Here is a 20,631-nt window from a genome sequence, read left to right as displayed (position 1 = left end):
TCCTAAATCATTCTTAAACATCAACAGACAATCATATACAATGGAAGCCACCAATAGATATTTATTCATTGAACCAACCTAAACAAGATTTATAAAATTACTTTTCTTAGACTATAATGATTAATAATCAGGAAAAGTAAAAAACTGTTCCCAGAAGTCTGGGAACTTTTAAAGTAAAGTTTTACGGCCGCCCTCTTTTAATTGAAGTGGTCGAGACAGGTTGAACTATTTTCGAAAGTCTCTTGGGTTCACTTGGGCATATTTACTGTATATATTGACTCTATACGAAAGGAAACACGAATGCCCCTTTAAAATACATAAACTTTTTAGGGTCGTAGCTTGAACCATTTCGTTCTCTGCCTGAAAAGGAACGGGTCATGCGATGTTAAAGAGAAACATTCCGGATTCAGGTACTGGATTTACGAATGCCATCAATCCAGCTGAACAAGTAGCTTTTCCTCTCTACTCGCTGGATTCTTCTTTCCACATACAGCACGCAAACAAGTTAAAGTACCGCAATATTCCACCCAGATTCGATCGTATGTGCGAAAATACCAAAGCAACCCTATTTACATCCAACTGTTTTTATATTTGCAAACTTCTGAAGCATAAATAAATTTAATTAAACATAGTTCTAGCAAACTGTTTTTTAAATTTGGTATCCTAATTAGGGTTATGGTTTGCTAATTTAAAATTTTTCACTAAGCAATAACCGAGTACATGGAAGTTAATTAAAATTGTTTTTATATTCAGAAAGAATTTTATCCTCAATCCCAAGCTGATGTTTTATTCTACACATCGTCATTCATTGGGAAACGAACCACTTTCCAATGGAGTGAAGAAGGAGTAGGATCTTTTTTCAAGAAATAATTTTCTGTTATTGAAGATTTTTAACTTGATTGATATTGTATAGATTTTCTGCCTTCATGGTTGGGAGGGTAGATACCTACTGTCGGTAAGATACCATCTCTGATGATATAGTAGATTTATTTAAAAAGATTCAAGAAAAAATATTTTTGAATCAGCACATGCACACTGGTATGAATTTAAGAAGATTAAAAATCGAATATAAGTTAGCGGTTCCCTATTTAAGTTTTGTCCTGTTTATTGGTTTGTTGATATTATCTGACTATAATTGCAAGCATTCCTTGAAAATGCATTTACTGCATTTTTATACATACAAAATTGCTCTTTCTTATATTACGATCATTGTAAAAAATTTATTTCAAATTTTTTTAATCACCTTTAATTCTCAAGTGCTAATACCTTTAAATTTTAAGTTTGACATAAACCGGGTCCAACAGACCCGAGCAAATTTCAAACTGAAATATTTCCGGTTTAAATACACTCAGCTTCAATTTGTTTTTAAATTGTAGCCCCGAGTGTCGCAAAAACGAATATTGTAAACAAATAGATATAAAAATGTATTGCGCATAATAAATATTTTGCAAAAAAGAAGGAAACTTTTTGGAAAAAATTTATAATAAACGTTCAAGTCCCTGGGACACCTTTGAGCACTTGAGGGTTGAGAAAAATAATCTTTCTTTTTTCTTGTTTCACATTTATCTATAACATTTTGTTATTTACTATTATTATTTTCTTAACAAATTTTGCATTGAGTGGTCTATAATGATGCTCATGCAATATTCGCTAAACCAAACATTATTTATTACATTGAATATTCAAACTAATGTAAATAAAAAATTTGTTGAATTAAGATATTAATTGCTTTAGTTAATACTTAATTAATTTTTTAAATAATATATTCATATGATTGATATATAAGTTCCAAAAATACAAAAAAATTTAATTTTAATTTTAAAAAATTTCATTTCTCCAGGTGAAAAATTCAACTGTATTGTTGACAATTCGTCTTTTTATTTTGAAAATTTATCTCTGTTGGTAGAAATTTTTTCCTTTTGGTTAAAAATCCAACAATTCTTGTTGAAATTTATTTACTTTTTGTTGTAAAAGTTACTATAATATTCTTGTTGAGAATTTGTCTTTGTGAAATAAAAGTTTTATTATTTGATCCAAATTTTAATTATTCGTTATAAAATCACAAATATTCTTAGAAAGTCATTATTTTTTGTGGAAAATGTAACTATTTTTCTGATATTTCGTCTTCTTAATTTGTATATTCATATCATCTGGTAGAAATTTCTCCCCGTTGAAATAAGAAAATAGTTCCTTTAGTTAATACCTAATTAATTTTTAAAATAATATATTCATATTATTGATATATAAGTTCCAAAAATGCAAAAAACTTTAATTTTGAATTTAAAAAATTGATTAAAAAATGGAGAAAATACAGTTCGGCTGCTTTTCATTTTTCTTTATTTTTTTATATTCTCCTACACTTTTATTTACGCATTTTTTTCATTTTTAAATCACTAAAAGAGTCACAGGATGAATTTTTTGTTTTGTGATTTTGCGTCTTTTTAAAAAAAGAACATTATTTTTAAAGATTTTTCATTTTCTATATTTCTATAAAAATCCTAATTAATAATATTTAATTAACATTTAAAACCAAAATTTTAAAAAAAATTATTAATAATTTGACAATCATAATTCCTTCTAAAAACTTTTTGTATTATGTTTTAATTTTTTGTGGACATTTTAAAAATAATAACTTTAATAGAAGATACAAAAATTCATCTGATTTTTATTTTTTAAATTGTGGACTAAAAGGTATAATTTAGGCAATTCTTAAAGGTAAAAATAATATGTTGCATATACGCAAATATACAGGGAATATATGAAAAATTATAAAAATCATATTTTCTTAAGTATCTGAATTAAGTAATTCTATTGAAATACATTTAGGAAAAAAACGTTTTCCATATTTGAATATCCGCTTTTTGTTGTTATTGAAAATAAATTTTTTAGCTCAAAATTTAACTATTTCAAATGAAAATTCATCATTTTAGATCAAAATTCATTTCTGGTGTTCAGAATTCTATTTGGTTAAAAATTGCATTACTTAAGTAAAAATTTAATAATTTTCTTAAAAAATTATTTATGTTGGTGCAAAATTAGAATTTTTCGTTGGCAATTCGTTTTTATTTTATAATAAAAACTCGTTTTTGTTAAAAATTGAACCACTTCTAGTTCAAAATTATTATTTTTATTTAAAAAATTCAACTACTTGGTTGAAAATTGCATTCCGTTGTTAAGATTTCGTTCTTTTGTGGTTGTTTTTTTTTTGTTTATAATTCAACTACTTTGTTAAAAATCAAACTCATAGGTTAAAATTTAATATTTTTCTTGATTACACATCATTTTTTTTAATGAAAATCTTGAAATTTTAGTTGAAAATAAGTATCTTGAGTTTAAAAAAAAAAAAAAAATATTTGGTTAAGAATTTATCTTTTCTGGTTAAAAATTTAATTATTTGGCTAAAAACTTAATTATTTTTCTAAAAATTCAACAATTTTCTTGAAAAGTTCCATCAGGTCGGCAGAAAATTCGTCTTTCTTGAGAAAAATATATTCCTTTTAGTCAAAAATTCAATTATTTTTTTGCTGAAGCTTAATTATTTTTATTAAAAACCCTACCGTAATATTTTTGTTAAAAATGAATTTTTTTTACTTTTGTGTCAAAACCACCTTTTTGGCTTAAGATTTAGCATTTTAGTTGAAAATTCATCTTCTTGGTTGAAAATTTCAATATTTGAAAAAAAATTTCTTTCATAAAACGTTAATTTCTTAAACTGAAAATTGAACTATTTACTTTTTATTTGAAAAATCATCCCTTGGGTGGAAAATACAGCTTTTTTGGTCTTAAGTGAAGTTTTTGAACTAAAAACTCTACTAATTTATTTTTGATTGGGAATGATTTTTTTCGGTTAAAAAATATAACTATATGTTTAAAACTTTAATTATTTTGTTAGAAATTTCATAATTTTGTCCGTAAATCATTTCTCTAGGTGAAAAATTCAACTGTATTGTTGACAATTCGTCTTTTTATTTTTAAAATTTATCTTTTTTGGTAGAAATTTTTTCCCTTTCGTTAGAAATGCAACAATTCTTGTTGAAATTTATTTCTTTTTATTGAACTTACTATTATATTTTTGTTGAGAATTTATCTTTATGAAATAAAAGTTTGATTATTTGGTCCAAATTTTAATTATTTGTTATAAAAACACGAATATTCTTAGAAAGTCATTATTTTTTGTGGAAAATGTAACTGTTTTTCTGATATTTCGTCTTCTTAATTTGTATATTCATATCATCTGGTAGAAATTTCTTCCCGTTGGTGAAAATCCAAATATTTTGGTTTGAAAGTTAATTAATTTTTGTTCAGAAAACCACTATAATATTGTTGTTAAAAGTTCTTGTTTTTGCCAGAAATTTATTTTATTAAAAATATATATATTTGGTTTACACCTAATGTATTTTGCTAAAAATTCATTTTTTTAAAGAAAAATAAACTTCTTGTTTGGAAATTCATACTTTTAGTTGAAAATGCGTCTCTAGTTGAATTTTTTTTCTTTATTAAAACTAAAGTATATTTGTTTTCAAATAGAAATCTTGTTGGTTTAAAAATTAAATTACTTGGTTGAAAGTTCAATGATTTTCCCAAAATTGTATTTCTCTGATAGAAAACTGAACTATTTAGTTGAAAATACATTTGTGATTGTTTATTAATTTCGTTACCAAAAATTTAGCCATACAATTTTTTGTTCGAAATGTATCTTTTTTAGCTAAAAATCCAACTATTTTTTGTTGAAAAAATATATTTCTTGTTTAAAACTTCAGCTGCTTGGTTGAAAATTCGACTTCTTCGTTAAGAAAAAAATCTCTTGGTAAAAAATTCATAATTTTAGTGGCAAATTAATTTCTTTATTTGAAAATTTAAATAATTTATTAAAATGTATTTTTTTTTCTTGGTAAGACGTCTATTTTTCAAATCTAGCAATTTAATTTTCGATTAAAAATGTATCTTTTAAGGTTAAAAATTAAATTATTAGATTGTAAATTCGCCTTTTTGGTTTCATTAAACTAATTTTTATTACAAGCAAAAACATTTTTTTTAACTACCTGGGTAAAAGTTGAGTTATTTTGTTAACATGTCATTGATTTGTTCAGAAATTAAACTATTTTATTAAAAATTCATTTTTTGTGTAATAATATTAATACTAAGAATTTACCTATTCTATGTTTTGTTAGAAATTTATTATTTTAAGCTAAACATTCAACTATTAGTTTAACTAATTATTTTTTGTTTGAAATTTATCGCTGTTAGCCGAAAATACACTATTTGGTATAAAAAATATCTTTTCTAGTTACAAATTTAAGTACTTGATTAAAAATTGAAATTCTCTTAAAAATATATTTGTCTCAAAAAGAAAATGTTCGCAATCTTTTCATTTAAATGAATAATAAATAACGTATTACTTAGAAAAAATGCTACAGGAATTTTTTTTATCCCTACAAAAAAGAATGGCAACAAAATATTCAGCCAATAAATTTAGATAATAAATTTTTCACAACCATTCCTAAGAAGGAAAATAAATTTTCTATATAAATAAAAGCAGACACAAAAATTGTAATATCGAAAAAAAGTGTTAAAGAATTACCTTAATGGATTTTACCCTCACAACTTTTCATTTAAAAATTATATCATAACCCCTGAGTCAGAAAATAAGAGAACTGTTTTCTTACCATTTCTGCGCGTTTCTCATATTTAATTAAAAACTGTGCGAAAAAATAGGGATTCAAATGGAGGTAATTATTTTATATCATCTTACTGCAGAGCAGAAAAGAAAAGAAAAGTATAATTAACCACGTTGCTACGAACAACTGTTATACAAGATCATTATCAAAATATTTTTTTTAAATAGCAAAAAAAAATTAAAACAAATTGTGTGACTTAGAATATATTTAAATAATTTTAAATTAATTTTTTTTAACAAGAAAAAATCTTATCTGCACCGAAATATTTAAACATTTATATTCCAAGATTATTTTTTGGTTTTAAAGTGCTTACTTGATTTTAAAACTTGCTGAATATGCTTAGTACTTTTGTCTGCGTAAACCCGCACTTCGAAACCGAGGCACTTCAAGACTCTACTAAAATCCGTGCAATCCTTTATCGTGCCCTTTCTAGGAGTCATCTTTTTAAAGTTTATGTGATTGAAGATTAAAGCCACTCCTCGCCTTTCGTGATTCATGTCGTAAGTCTCTGAATTTGGATCTAGTCGGGACTTTGAGTAATTACCAGCAGACTCATACTTTTCTCTGAAAAAAAAATTTGAAAAATAAATAAAAAATTGTCAAAATAGGCGCGACGCACCGAAAAATAATGTTTCGCGGCCTATTAGGACGTAAAGTAGGTCGTTTATTCTCCCCCTCCTTCTGTCGGTTCCCCCTCCTCACTAATCCGACGCTATAGCATCCCCCACCCAGCCTACTGCCACTCCAGTACTTCGCCTTACTTCCCCTTCTCATACTACACGTTGCCCCATACTTTCTAATACTCTCTTACCTCTTCCACTTCCGCTCACTTCTCATTCCCATTTAATTCCTTGTCTATTTACTTCTCCAACTTCTCCTACCATCAATGAGGTTCACTTTTCCTGTCTGCCCCACCTTTCAGGCGCTCTCTTCCACTCATCCACCACCCCAAAATTTAATTTTTGAAACTTACAGCCTCTCGTCTGAAGAGACATTTCAACCTCCCTAACCCAATTTTCACCTCCTTGCTCCTTTGTATACCTCTCTTAATTTCCTCACGACTCCAATTTCCCCTCACTTCTTGTTTTCCTTTACTTCTCCATACCCATCACTTGCCGTAATCTCACTCTAATCAATCACATGGAATTCTTCTGTCTGCCCTAATTCATAGACCACATCTTCCTGTCATGTACCTCCTATAAATTACGGTCCCACTCTGCGATCTTCTAAATCCTTGAACTTTCTTTAACCATGCCACCATATTTCTTTACTCTTCCTCTCTAATGCACTTTTCACCTTCTTTCCTTTTGTATCTCTCCTTAACTTTCATCAACTTTCTAACTTCCCCTCAGTTCTTATTTCTCCTTTCTTCTCCACAACCTTCACTTCCCCTACTCTGCCTCTAATCAATGATATTCTCTTCTCCTGTCTGCTTATCTTTTTGCCCTTCTCTTCTACTCATCCACCGCGATAAAAATTTATTTTTCGCTATTTGCAGTCTCTCCTCTCATGACAGCATATTTCCTCACTCAACCTCCCTAACCCACTTTTTACCTTCTTGCTCCTTTGTATACCTCTCATACTTTCCTCATCACCCCAAATCCCCCTCACTTCTTCTTCTCCTTTACTTCTCCATACCCTTCACTTTCCTTACTCTTAGTCTAATAATTAGTATTTAATTTTTCTATCTGCCCTAATATATAGGCCATCTCTTCTCGCCATTCAACTCCTATAAATTACGCTCCCAATCTGCGATGCTCGACCTTCTTCGACCCTCTTTACTCACCACCATATTTTCTTATTCTTACTCTCTCGCACACTTTTTACCTTTTTCCTTGTATACCCCCCCCCCCCCAAGTTTCCGGGCCGCTCAATCTTTCCTCATGTTCTAATATCTCCTTACTTCTCCACACCCTTCACTTCACCTACTTCTTCTCTAATCAATCATATTCACTCCTGTAAATTACTCTTCGACTCCGCCATTTTTTGTTTAAAAAAATGTATTTTTTAAATAAAAATTCATCTTCTTAATTGAAAATTGATATTTTTGGTGGAAAAATATTTTTGTTTGTTTGTTACAAATTTAAATATTTTGTTTAAACTTCGTGCTTTTTTTTATTATTATTTTTGATTGAAAATGTTACTTAGCATTCTTAGTTGAAAATGCATCTATCATTTGAAAAATTTGATTTTTTTGTTGCTGCAAATTAATTTTTTTGAAATTTTCTCTTTTGGACAAAACCATTTGTTTAAAAATTCCTCTCCTTGGTTTTAAAATTCATTGTTTTTTTTTGTTTGAAATACAACTTTTTAAGTTGAACTTTCGTCTTCTTGGTAGAAAATTATTTGTTTGGAAATTCTTATTTTCGTTTCAAAATTATTATTTTTGTTGTTGTTAGAATGTAAATATTTGGTTAAAACTTTTTTGTTATTATTTCTTTTTTACTGAAAATGTAATAATTCCATTATTGGTTAAAAATTTATTTGTTTTAATTGAAAATTCAATTATAAGTTTAAAAATGTATCTTTTCGGTAGAATATTATTGTTGTTTTGTGCTTTCACTTCTTCGTTTAAAAATTGAACTATTCTATTCTAAAATCGATTGGTTGAATTTGTATTTCTTCCGTCGAAAAGTAAAATACTCCGTCGGAAGTTAAATGTATTATCTGAAAAGTTAATTATTTTATTTTTGGTTAAATATTTAATTTTCTTAGTTTTAGTATTCATTTTTAAAGTTGAAATTTTAACAATTTTGTTGATTTTTTTTTAATTTATCTTTTTCAATTCAAAATCCATCTTATTTGCTAAAGAATTATTGTTCTTGTATAAAAATTAATTTACTGTTGTTCAAAATTCATTCTTTGTATTGATCATTAAACTATTTTGTTAAAATTTAGTTTTTATTGTACTTAAAAATTGCCCGTTTTCAGTTAAAAGTTCAAACTTTTTAGTAGTTAATTATTATTCTTGTTTCAAAATGCACTTCTTTCGTTGTAAATTCTTTTCTTTTTTTGTTTTTTAATTTACCCATTTTTTTTTATTCATCTGTTTTATGTTTGTTTAAGATTCGTCTTTTTGGTAGAAATTTAATCTTCTTGAATACAAATTTCACTAATCAGTGAAAAATTAATGGATTTTGTTAAAAATTCGTCATTTTTTGTAGAAAATAAATTTTTATATTTAAAAATACAATTGGTTTGTTGAAAGTTAATCTGTTTTAGTTAAGGATTTAGGTATTTTTTACCAATTTTTATTTTTTGGTTCAAAGTCAGTTTTTTGGTTAAAAATATCATTTTTTGGTTGAAAATTCATCTTTTTGTTTACAAATTTATATCATTGGTTTGCAAATTCAAAAATTTTCTTGAAATTTGTTGTCTTCATTGACTAAAAAATATTTTTTATCAGAAAATTCTAATTCTTGGGTAGAAAATTACGTACCACAAAGATAAATCTTTAACAAATTACATTAATTTTCAACTGAATTTTTTGAAAAATAAATGTGATGCTAATTTGAAAAAAGTAAAATGTTAAATTTATAAACTAAAAAATATCAATTTCCAACCAAAAATGTAGTAGTTAAGTTTCCTTTAAGTAAATTTTGTTTTTAATAAAAAAAACGAATGCTCAAAACATCAGCTTCATCCTTTTGTTCAAAAATTTATATTTTTGGTTTGAAAATTCCACAATTTTTTTAAATTTTTTGTCTTATTTGACTAAAAAATATTTTTTGTTAGAAAATTCTTATTCTTGGGTAGTAAATCAGTATCTTAGTTAAAAATAAAACTTCTTGGTTGAAAAATCAACTATTTGTTATAAAATTTGTTTTTTTTAGTCTGAAAATTCAACAATTTGTTAAAACTTTTTTGTCTTCTTTGACTGAAAAATATTTTTTTAGTTTAAAATGCAACTTTTCGATTAAAAAAATAATCTTCTTGTTTGATAATTCATCTTCCTGATTTTAAAATGCAACACTTTGTTTTAAATGTTTGAAATTTTTTTTTGGTTGAAATTTGTTTTTTTTTTTTTAATGAATTCAACGGTTTTTAATTTAAAATTAAAATGTTTCGATTTATTCTAGACTATTAAATTTTGCGCTGATAATTCATCTTTGTTGTTTAAAAATTCGACTTTTTATTTAAAATTTTGGATTTTCGGCTTAAAAATAGAATAATGTAATAGAAAATTTTAACTAGATAATTTAAATATCATTAAATCCGGAAGTAACTGAAAATATAAGTTTTTTGTTAAAAATTTAGCTGACTGGTTATAAATGCATACCCTTGCCCTAAAAATTCAACTCTTTTGTAAAAAATAGTCATTTTAGTCTTAAATTTAACAATGTGGTATAAACTTCAAGTATTTTTCACAAAAATAAACTGTTTTTTTTTTCTTTAAATTTTCACTATTCAAAAATAATTCTCCTATGTGAAAACCTAACTCTATCTCTTTAGTTGAAGATTTAACTTTTTAAAAAATTCTTTTTATTAGATAAAAAATTTTTAAATGAAAAAATAGTGCAATCGGTGGGAAATTGTGAGAAAATATTGTCTATAGTGTTATTTTATTCGAAAATAGTAGAAAAATAGTGTCATTGCTCTAAATAATGCGAAATAAGCCTGAATGTAGATATTAAATCAAAACATTTATAACCTGTATCATTATTTTCCCTTTTATTTTGACTTCCTATGATAATAGGATTAGTTCGAAGCATTTCGGCCCAATTGGAAACCAGTTAAGATAAGGCACAATCCGCTGATAAGCCGAATATTAATATAACCATGTGTTACTACAAAACAGTTTCAGATATCAATCTCAACAGCAATTTCAGAAATTCATTCATGTGAAACTGTGAAATGGTCTTTGCGATTTCGCCGGTCGTGATAAAAAACCTATTTCTATGTGATCTATGGCTTTCTGTTTAAAAAAGCTTATTGCAGATAACATTTTATTTTTTTATTTGAAGCTTCGAGTTGTAAAAATGGTTTTTATTATAATTTTTTAAAAACCTCCCAGAAATTTTTTTGAAAATAAAGCTAAGGCGATAATGGGGCTAAATCAATAGTAGGGCTAATTCAATAGTGGGGCCAAGTCAATAGTGGGGCGAAATCAATAGTGGGGATAGGTCAATAGAGGGGTTGAGGCAACAGTGGGGATAAGTCAATAGTAGGGATTAGTCAATTGTGGGGATAATTAAATAGTGGAGCTAAGTCAATAGTGGGGCTGAGTAAATAGTGTAGCTAAGCCAATAGCCGGGCCAAGTCGACACTGGCTTTTTTAAAACAAAATATGAACCGTGTGAACTTGTCGTACGTAATCGTGCTTACAGGGTACACACAAATATGCAGACATATGTACAGACAAATAGACATACATACAGTCACACAGGTAGAAAAATTTTAAAAAATCGTTTTTTTTTGTCTCAGGTCATCTCAAAACGTGAAAATTTGATGAAAATGGACGAAGGTCAATTTAAGATGACACTAATATCTACTCATTATAGAATGTCACTTTTTAAGAATTTAAAGACTTGAACATTTTTTAGGGTATTTCAGGATTTCTTGGATTTATTTTTTATTGTTAAGGATTGTGATTTAGTTAAAAAGATTTAAACATTTCAAGAGATTTAACATAATTTTTTGGGATTTGGACTCATTTTAAAAGATGAAAACCAACTTCAAAAGAATTAAAATATTTTAAGAGAACTCCAAGATCTTGAATTTTGTTTTAAAAGATTCTAAAATATTTGCAAGAAATTTGAAGAATTCAAGAAGACTTAATAAATTTCTAGGGATTTTTAAGGTTTATTTTTTATTTTTATGGATTGTGAATTATTTTGACAATTTTTAAATCATTTCAAGAGATTTAAAAAGTTTTAATTGATTTAGAATAATTTTGTGGAATTTCCAAGGATTTTAATTTATTTTAAAACATTCCAAAGAATTTCGTATGCGATTTAAAAAATTGCAATGAATTTTAAAGAATGATGTCGAATTTCCAAAGATTTCGATTTATTCGAAAAGAATAAAAATGACAAATAATTTTAAAATACATAACAAATTTCAAGAAAGTTAAAAAATTTTTATTTAGTTCGAAAGATTCCAAAAAATGTCAAGACTTTTCAAGAATTTAAAGAGATTAAAAAATGTCTAGGGATTTATAAGATTTTTTTTTATTCTTTAGCATTATGATTCATTTTTTTTAAGTTAAGACATTTCAAGAAATTTAAAATAAGTTTTTAGGATTTCCAAGGATTTCAAGATATTTCAAAAATCTTTAATTTTGTTTAAAAGATTCTGAAAAATGTTCAAGAGATTTCAAAAGACTTAACAAATTTCAATGGATTTTGAAGATTTTATGGAAATTTCCAAGGATTGTGATTTATTTTAAAAATTGGCAAAACATTTTAGATGTTAAAAATTTGAAGTGATTTAGAATAATTAATGGGATTTTTTAATTTTTCGGACAGGTTAAAGAATTTTTGGAGATTTTCTAGGATTTTCATTTATTTCAAAAGTTTTAGAGAATTCTAAGAGATTTTGAATGATTTTTTTTATATTTGCAGGGGCTTTAATTAATTAAAGAATATTCTACAGAATTTTGTATAAGATTCCAAATATTTTAATAAATTTCAAAGAATTATGTCGGATTTCCAAAGATTTAGTTTCATTTAATAAGATGAAAAAGAATTTCACAGAACCTAAAAGATTTCAAGAAATTTCAAAGAATTTTAATTTAGTTCAAAAAATTCCGAAAAACTTAAAAAATTGTAAGTCTTTTAAAATTCTTGAAATTTTTTGGAATCTTTTGAAATCAATTAAAGATCTTTAAAATCTCCTGAAATCTTTTAATTATTTTGAAATTCTTTTTTATCTTTTCAAATGAAATTTTTTCAAAATAAAGCACAATCCTTGGAGATCTAAAAAAAGCTTAAAAATCTCTTGAAATTTTGTTAAGCCTTTTGAAATTGTTCAATTCACTTAAAATTTTTCATAATCTTTTGAAATAAATTAAAACTCTTTAAATTCCTTGAAATTTGTTAAGTCTTTTGAAATTATTTGTTATCATTGCTCTTTTTTAATAAATACAAATCTTTAAGAAACTGACATACTTATTTGACATTTATTCAAATTGTTTGTAATCTTATAAGAAATTCTTGGAAATCTTTTGAAATAAATGGAAATCCTTGGAAATACCACAAAATTATTTTAAATGTCTTGAAATTTTTTTAATCTCTTGAAATTTTTTAAATCTCTTAAAATTCTTTAAAGCTTTTGAAATAATCCAAAACCTTTGAAAATACCACAATATTCTTTAAAATCCTTTGCAATATTTTAGGCCTTTTGAAATCCTTTAATTTCCCTAAAATGTTTTAGTATCTTTTGAAATGAAGCAAAATTCTTTAAAATCCCTTGAAATCTTTTGGGTTCTTCGAAATTCTTTTTTATATTTTCAAATAAATTTAAATCTTTGAAAATCCGAAATAATACTTGGACATTCGTTAAACAGTTTGAAATCTCTTTAAAATTTTTTTAGCAAATAAATTTAAACTCTTGGAAATACCAAAAAATAATTTTAAATCTCTTGAAATTTCTTAAATCTATTGAAATTCTCTAAAACTTTTGAAATAATGCCAAATCTTTAGAAATCCCACAATATTATTTAAAATCCCTTAAAATATTTTAAGTACTTTGAAAATCTTGAAATCTATATTTTTTCGGAATCTTTTAAAATAAATTAAAATCCTTGGAAATCCCACAAAATACTTTAACCTTCCCTAAAATTTTTTTAATCTTTTGAAAAAACAAAAATATTAATTTATTTATTATTATTAATTAAATAATACTTAAAAATATTCTAAATCACTTGAACTTTTTTACGTCTCTTAAAATGTTTTGAAAATTTTCTAAATAAATCAAAATCCTTGGGAATCCCACAAAAAAGTTAAAAATCTCTTAGAAGTTGTTAAGTGTTTTGAAATTTTTAAAATCTCTTGAAATTGTTTGACATATTTTGAAACAAAATGAAGATCTTTGAAATCTCTTGAAATCTTTTAATTCTTTTAAAATTGGTTTTCTTCTACTGAAATGAATCCAAATCTTTGCAAATCCAAAATAATTCATTGAAATTCATTGCAATTTTAGAAATCCCATAAACAATTCTTTGGAATCTTTTAAAATAAATGAAAATCCTTGAAAATCCAAAAAAATTATTTTTAAATCTAATGAAATCTTTTAATTTTTTGTAATAAATTGAATATTTTTTCAATTCTTAAAAATTTTTAAAGTCTTTTAAAGTTATTTGTTATCTTTATTCTTTTCAAATAAATTTAAATATTTGGGAATCCGACATCATTCTTTGACATTCATTGAATTTTTTTCAATCGCATACAAAATTCTTTGGAATGTTTTAAAATAAATTAAAATCCTTGGAAATCCCACAAAATTATTCTGAAGAACTTGAAACTTTCTCCATCTCTTGAAATAATTTGAAAATTTTTTAAATAATTCAAACTCCTTAAGAATAAAAAAAATCTTAAAAATCCCTAGGAATGTTTATAGTCTTTCTTAATTCTCTTGAAATTTCTATTGGTTAAATCTCTTGAAATATTAAATAAAAATTTCAAAATAAATCACAATACTTGAAAATCTAAAAAAGCTTAATAATCTCTTGAAATTTTGTTAAGTCTTTTGAAATGATTCGTAATCTTTTGAAATAAATCCCAATCTTCGGAAATCCTATATAATTCTTTGACATTTCCTAAAAATTTTTAAATCCCGTAAAACATTCTTTGCTATCTTTTAAAACAACTTGTCAATCTTTGGAAAGCCCTCAAAATTCTTTAACTTTCCCTGAAAATTTTGGAATCCCATACGAAATGTGTTGGGATCTTTTAAAATTAATTTAAATCCTTGGAAATCCCATAAAATTAATATAAATCCTTTGCAATTTTTCACATTTCTTAAATAATAATTGATAAACGAACAAAGCCATTTCAAATCCAAAAGAAAATTTTGTAGTCAATTAAATTTTCGGTCCAACCATAACTAATACGTTGTTAAGCGAAAAAAATTTAATTTAAAAAACGATTTAAAATAGGGTTTCGGCTTAGCCCTACTCTCATCTACTGCTATTTCTTATCAATACTACTCTATCATTAATAATAATATTAAGTTTTTTTTTTTAATATAAAATAAATGTGAACCCTTTTAAAATCCACTCCAATTTCTAATTAGTTAATAAACTGTATAAAATCATATTCAATTCCTTGAAAATAGAAAAATAAAATTGATATAATAAACTTGTTTAGAAATCATTTGAAATCCTTTAAATTTTTGAAATCTCTTAAAATTCTTAGGAATCTTTTGAAATAAATTAAAAACCTTTAGAAATTCTTAAGAATCTTTCATAAATAATAAAATTCACGAAAATCCGTTAAAATAATTTTAAATCATTTGACATTTTTGTAAACTTTCGGAATTTCTTTAATTAAATGAAAGTTCTTGGAAATCTAAAAAAATGTCTTAAATCCCATACAAAATTCTTTGAAATTATTGTTTTAAATCCCTTGTAATTGTATAACTCTTTTGTAATTTTTTGGAATATTTTCTATTACATTCAAATCTTTGGAACTTGTACAGATATTTTTAAAATCCATTGGAATTTTTTAATTTTCTTAAGATTCGTTAATTGTCTTACAATTTTTCGGAATCTTTTTAAATAAATTTATATTTTTGCAAATCACACGAAATTCGTTGGAATCCCTTAAAATACTTAAGAATCTTTCATATCAAACTAAAATTCTAGGAAGTCCATCGAAACTATTGCAAATCCTTTGACATTTTTGTAATCTTCTGAAATTTTTAAAATCTTTTGTAATTTTTTAAAATCTTTAGAAATAATTAAGAATCCATGGAACTGTTTTAACTCTGTTTTAAATCTCTTGAAATGTTTTGAAAACTTTTTTTAATAATATAAATCCTTGAAAATTCCACAAAAATTCCTCAAGATTTTGTAAGTGTTTTTAAATTATTTCGCACCTTTACAAAATAATTTAAAATCGTTGAAAGTCCAGCAAAATTCCTTGAGATTTAAAAAAAAAATTGAATGACACGAAAAGTTCTTTTAAATCTATTAAAATAAATTGAAATCGTTAGATATCCCACAAAATTATTCTAAATGCCTTGAAATTTTATAAATCTTGACAATTTGTAGAATCTTTAAAAAGGATGTAAAATTTTGAAAATCCCACAAAGTACTTTGACATTCCTTGCAGGTTTTTAAATCCCTTGAAATTTCTTGGAATTTTTTTTAATGATTTAAAATCCTTGGACACCCACAAAATTATTTTGAATCCCTTCAAATTTGTTTAACCTTTTGAAGTTCTTTAAAATTTGTTTATAATAAATCCAAATCCTTGAAAATCCCATAAAAATCTCATGGATTTTTTCAAGTCTTTTCAAATTCTTGAAATCTCTTGAAATTGTTCGCAATCTGTTTTAATAAATTAAAATCCTTTAAAATCCTTCTAAGTTTTTTAAGTCTTGAAATTCCTTGGTATCTTTTCCAATAAATTAAAATTTATAGAAATCTTACAAAAATCTTTTAGATTCATTGAAATTTTTGAAAACACATACGAAGTTATGGAATCTTATAAATAAATTTAAATCTTTGGGAATCTCACAAAAATCTTTAAAATCCCTAAAAAATTTTAAGTCGCTTAAAATTCTTGAAATCTTGTCAATTTATTCCGAATCTTTTGAAATAAATTAAAAGTTTTTAAAATCTTTTGAAAAGTTATAAATCTCTTAAAATTTGTTGGTATATTCAAAAATAAATTGCAATTTTTGAATTGCCACGAAACTCTTGGACATTCCTTCAAATTTCTTAAATTTGATAAGAAATTATTTGGGATCTATTATAATAAATTATTATAATTCAAAATTTTGTAAATCCTTGGAAAAAGTTGGAAGTCCTATAAAATCTCTGGAATTTGGTGAAGTTCATTAAAATATCTTAATCTTTCGAAATCCTTCCAAATTTTTCCACCTTCCTCCAAAATTTTTTTAGTTTATAAAAATTCGTTGGAATTCTTTATAATAAATAATTTAATTTTTATACTAAATTTCGCATAAAGCTTTTCCATAATAGTTGATGAGAACCGCGAAAAAACTATTTAAAAATTCATTATAACCCAGTGGGCATAACATTTGGCGACGTCTTTACGACATCTTTAGGACATCTTTGCGACATCTTTACGACATCCTATGTCCATGTCGTTTCGGTGTCTTTGCGATATCGTAAAGACATCGTCAGATCATACGACTTATTTACGATATCGTAAAGACACCTTAACGACATGGACATAGGATGTCGTAAAGTTGTCGTAAAGTTATCGTAAAGTTGTCGTAAAGATGTCGTAACGATGTCGTAAATACTTCACCAAACCTTGTTTCAATTGGAAAGAAAATAATTATATTCCTATACCGAATTTTCTATATTTTCTGTTCAGATTTAAACAGTTTTCAAATTCGGAAAATCTTTTAAACAAACAATATTAGAAAAAAATTAAGTTTCTGATTTGACTTTATTTATGAAATTTTATTTCTGAAGTAAAATCGGTGTTGAGAAGAAGGTAAATTCTCACATCCAAGCGACAATTTTAGGAACAAACTCTGCAATTCCGGATGAAAGGAAGGTAGGAAGGAAGAACGATATAAAAGATGACGCTCCTGTTCCTTTCCCACTTTCAACTCCTTTTTCCAGTTATTTTTTTTCTTGTTGAATTTCCTTTTACTATTTTTCCAGTGCAATGAGTTTTCTTCTCAAAGCGGTGTTTTCCGGTCGTGAACAAATTCATTCTTAAAAGTTTAGCCGCCGAGACTTACTGCAATTTCATATTCTTAAAGCAAAGCGCCTTTTGATCCAACGATCCGATGGATTGTCGTACTTCGATGGCACTATGTCATTTATATCCCTCGAGAAAAATAAATAAAGTCTAAGAGTGGAGAATATCATTGTTGGGCGATATAACGGAAATAAGAATTTGAAAAAAATCACGCGAAAGAATTTTCAACCAAAAAAAAACTTTTTTAAAAAACACTTGTTAAATGTTCAACAAAATAGATAAACTTTCGACTAAAATGATGCATTTTTGAGTCAAATAGTTACATTTTTAGAAAAAAATAAATTTTTAACAAAAAAAAAATGTTTAGGAAGCAGAATCATTTTGAACCCAATAGTAAAATTTGCTATCAAAGAGATGGATTTTACTCTTCAATAATATTTTTTTTATCTGAAATGGTTAATTTTTCAAATAGAAATTAAATTTTCGACCAAAACACGGTTTTGTAACCAATTAGTTAAATTCGCAATGGGAGAGATAAATTTTAAAATAAAATTATGAATATTTTTCTCAAAAAATGACTTTTTAACTAATTTGTTTAATTTTCTACAAAGAATAATTTTTTGCAGAAAAGAGCTTAATTTACAAGGAAAAATGTGATAGTTGATATTTCAACCGAAATATTTTATTTCAAATGGAAAAAAGTTATGGTCAGCTAAAAAGGACCAATCTTTGAAAAATAGTTGAATCCTTAATCAAAAAGATGAATTTTCTACAATACATTTGAAGATTAAAGAAATAAATTTTTTAACCAAATGACGCATCTTGAACTCAAATCGTTACATTTTTATTTTAAAAATAAATTTTTACAAAAAAAAAAAGATTTTACAAGATAATTAATTTTTTCTAAAATAAGTAATGAATATTTTAATTAAAAGGAAGAATCCTGACAAAAAAAAATTATTTCTAAACCTAATATTAAAATTTTTAACAATAAGATGAGTTTTCAATCAAAATGAGGAATTTTAAACCAACATGATGAATCTTCTACTCGGATACTTAAATTTTTATTTAATTTTTAATTTTTAACAAACAAACATTAATTTTTTAACAAATAAATTACCTTTTTCATGAAAAGTATAGATTTTTTAAACTAAAATAAAGAATCCCCATAAAAAATGATATTTTAACCAAATTATTGAAATTTCTACAAAATAGAATCATTTTTAACCAAAAGTTCTGAAAAGACAAGGGAAAATGTCCTAATTGACATTTCAAGCAGAATAGGATACTTAAAAAGAAATAGTTTCATTTAAAACAAAGTATATTATTTTAATCAAATAGTTAAATATTTAAACAAAAATGAAATATTTTTATTTAAAAATGAATAGTTTACAAACAAACAAAAATCTGAAGAATATAGTAACATTTTTAACAAAAGAGAAAAATTGTAAACTGAAGTGATAAATTTAAAATAAAATTTTTTTAGACGATTTTTTATCTAAAATAATTAATATTCAATCGAAAAAATGAGTTTTCAACTAATTTATTTAACTTTCTACAAAGAACAATTATTTTTAAGTTTTACAGTTGACCATCAAAGAAATCAATTTTCAACAAAAATGATGAATCTTGAACTGAAATCGTTACATTTTTATTTAAAAAATAAATTTTAACCAAAAAACAACGGTGTTACAAGAAGAAAATTAATTTTTCCATTAAAAAAAAATTATAAATTTTTAGCCAAAATTATAAATCTTTTACTCGAATAATCAAACTTATATGTGAATATAAATTTTTAGTAAGCAAATAAATATTTTTTATCAAATTATTTAAGTTTTTTATAAAAAAAGGAATGGAGTTTCAAATAAAATTACGAATCCTCATAAGAAATGATTTTTACCCAAATTATTAAATTTTCTACAAAGTAGAATCATTTTAACCAAAATCTCTGAATTGTCTGAAGTCTCTGTAGTAAAAAAAGACGATTTTTTAATAGTTGAATTTTCAACCGAACGGGGCACTTTAAAAAAAAAGTTTTATTTTCAACAAAATAGATTATTTTAATGAAATAGTTAAATTGTTAATCAAAAATAAAGTAGTTTCATTTGTAATCGCAAAAAGTAATTATTTATCAACAAAAAATAAATTTAAAGAACATGGTTACATTTTTAATAAAAGAGCTACGGTTTCAACTGAAGTAATAAATCTTTAACTTAAACAGTAAAATTTTAAGTTAAAAAATACTTTTTTAACCCAAAAACCAAATAGTAAAATTTTCAACCTAAAAGGTGACTTTTAAACAAAAATAATAAATTTTTAACTGGAATATTTGAATTCCAATTCTAAAATCAATTTTGAAATAATAGAAAACAATTTTTCAACAAATTAATTAAATATTAATTGAAAGAGTATAATTCAAAAAATGAATTAGAAACCTTCATCCGAAGAAATAACTTTTCAAACAAATTATCGAATATTTTACAAAGAAGAATCATTTTTAGTAAGAGAGCTTAATTATCTAGGAAAAATTTTATAGTTAATATTTCAACCAAAACAGATTTTAATTTTTAATCAATAGCATTTCTTCTTTATTCATAATGTGTCACCTAAGGTTTTAAATGACTTCCATCCCTTACAATCTTTACGTTTCTAATCTTAGCGACTTCCTTATCACTCATTCCCTCCTCTAGCACCCTCCAACTCCTTCATCCATTCTTCTCCTAATCCATCCTCCCCTGGAATCGTAACCACATTCTCTTGCCAGCTTCCTTTATCTTCCATTCCTCTCCTACATCCTTCCCATACATGCTCCCATGTTTCCTCACCCCATTCACATATTCTGCACCTTCTGTTCTCTTCTTTTTCCCAGTACATCCCCTCCCTTATCTCTTTTCCCAATCTAAATCTTGCTATTCTGATCCACCTTTTATCTCCCTAACACTTTTCTAAATACTTTGGCACCCCTTCCTTTTTTATCATCTTATACCATTTATTGTATTTTGATTCCTCAATTGCCCCTATCTTTCTATTAAATGCCTTTCCTTCTCCCTTTTTCCAATTCTTCATTGTTTACTCCAGTCCCGTCTTCTATTTCTCTTTCATTAAAG

At 25.3% G+C, this 20,631-nt stretch overlaps 2 protein-coding genes across 2 annotated transcripts in view; one reads left to right on the top strand and one right to left on the bottom strand.

Moving 5' to 3' along the window:
* Window positions 1-20,631, top strand: part of LOC117181033 (alkaline phosphatase-like) — a 501,469-nt gene that overhangs the window by 269,745 nt on the left and 211,093 nt on the right. The window lies entirely within an intron of this gene.
* Window positions 1-20,631, bottom strand: part of LOC117181744 (caspase-1-like) — a 161,541-nt gene that overhangs the window by 126,092 nt on the left and 14,818 nt on the right. Inside the window, exon 2 of the mRNA XM_033374708.1 lies at window positions 5,992-6,242. Coding sequence (XP_033230599.1) covers window positions 5,992-6,242 — 251 coding nt within the window. The remainder of the gene's footprint in view (window positions 1-5,991; window positions 6,243-20,631) is intronic.

This window comes from Belonocnema kinseyi, chromosome 10 (assembly GCF_010883055.1).
Source record: "Belonocnema kinseyi isolate 2016_QV_RU_SX_M_011 chromosome 10, B_treatae_v1, whole genome shotgun sequence".
NCBI lineage: Eukaryota > Metazoa > Arthropoda > Insecta > Hymenoptera > Cynipidae > Belonocnema > Belonocnema kinseyi.
Note: the sequence above shows the minus strand (reverse complement) of the source record. Positions and strands in the feature narration are given on the sequence as shown.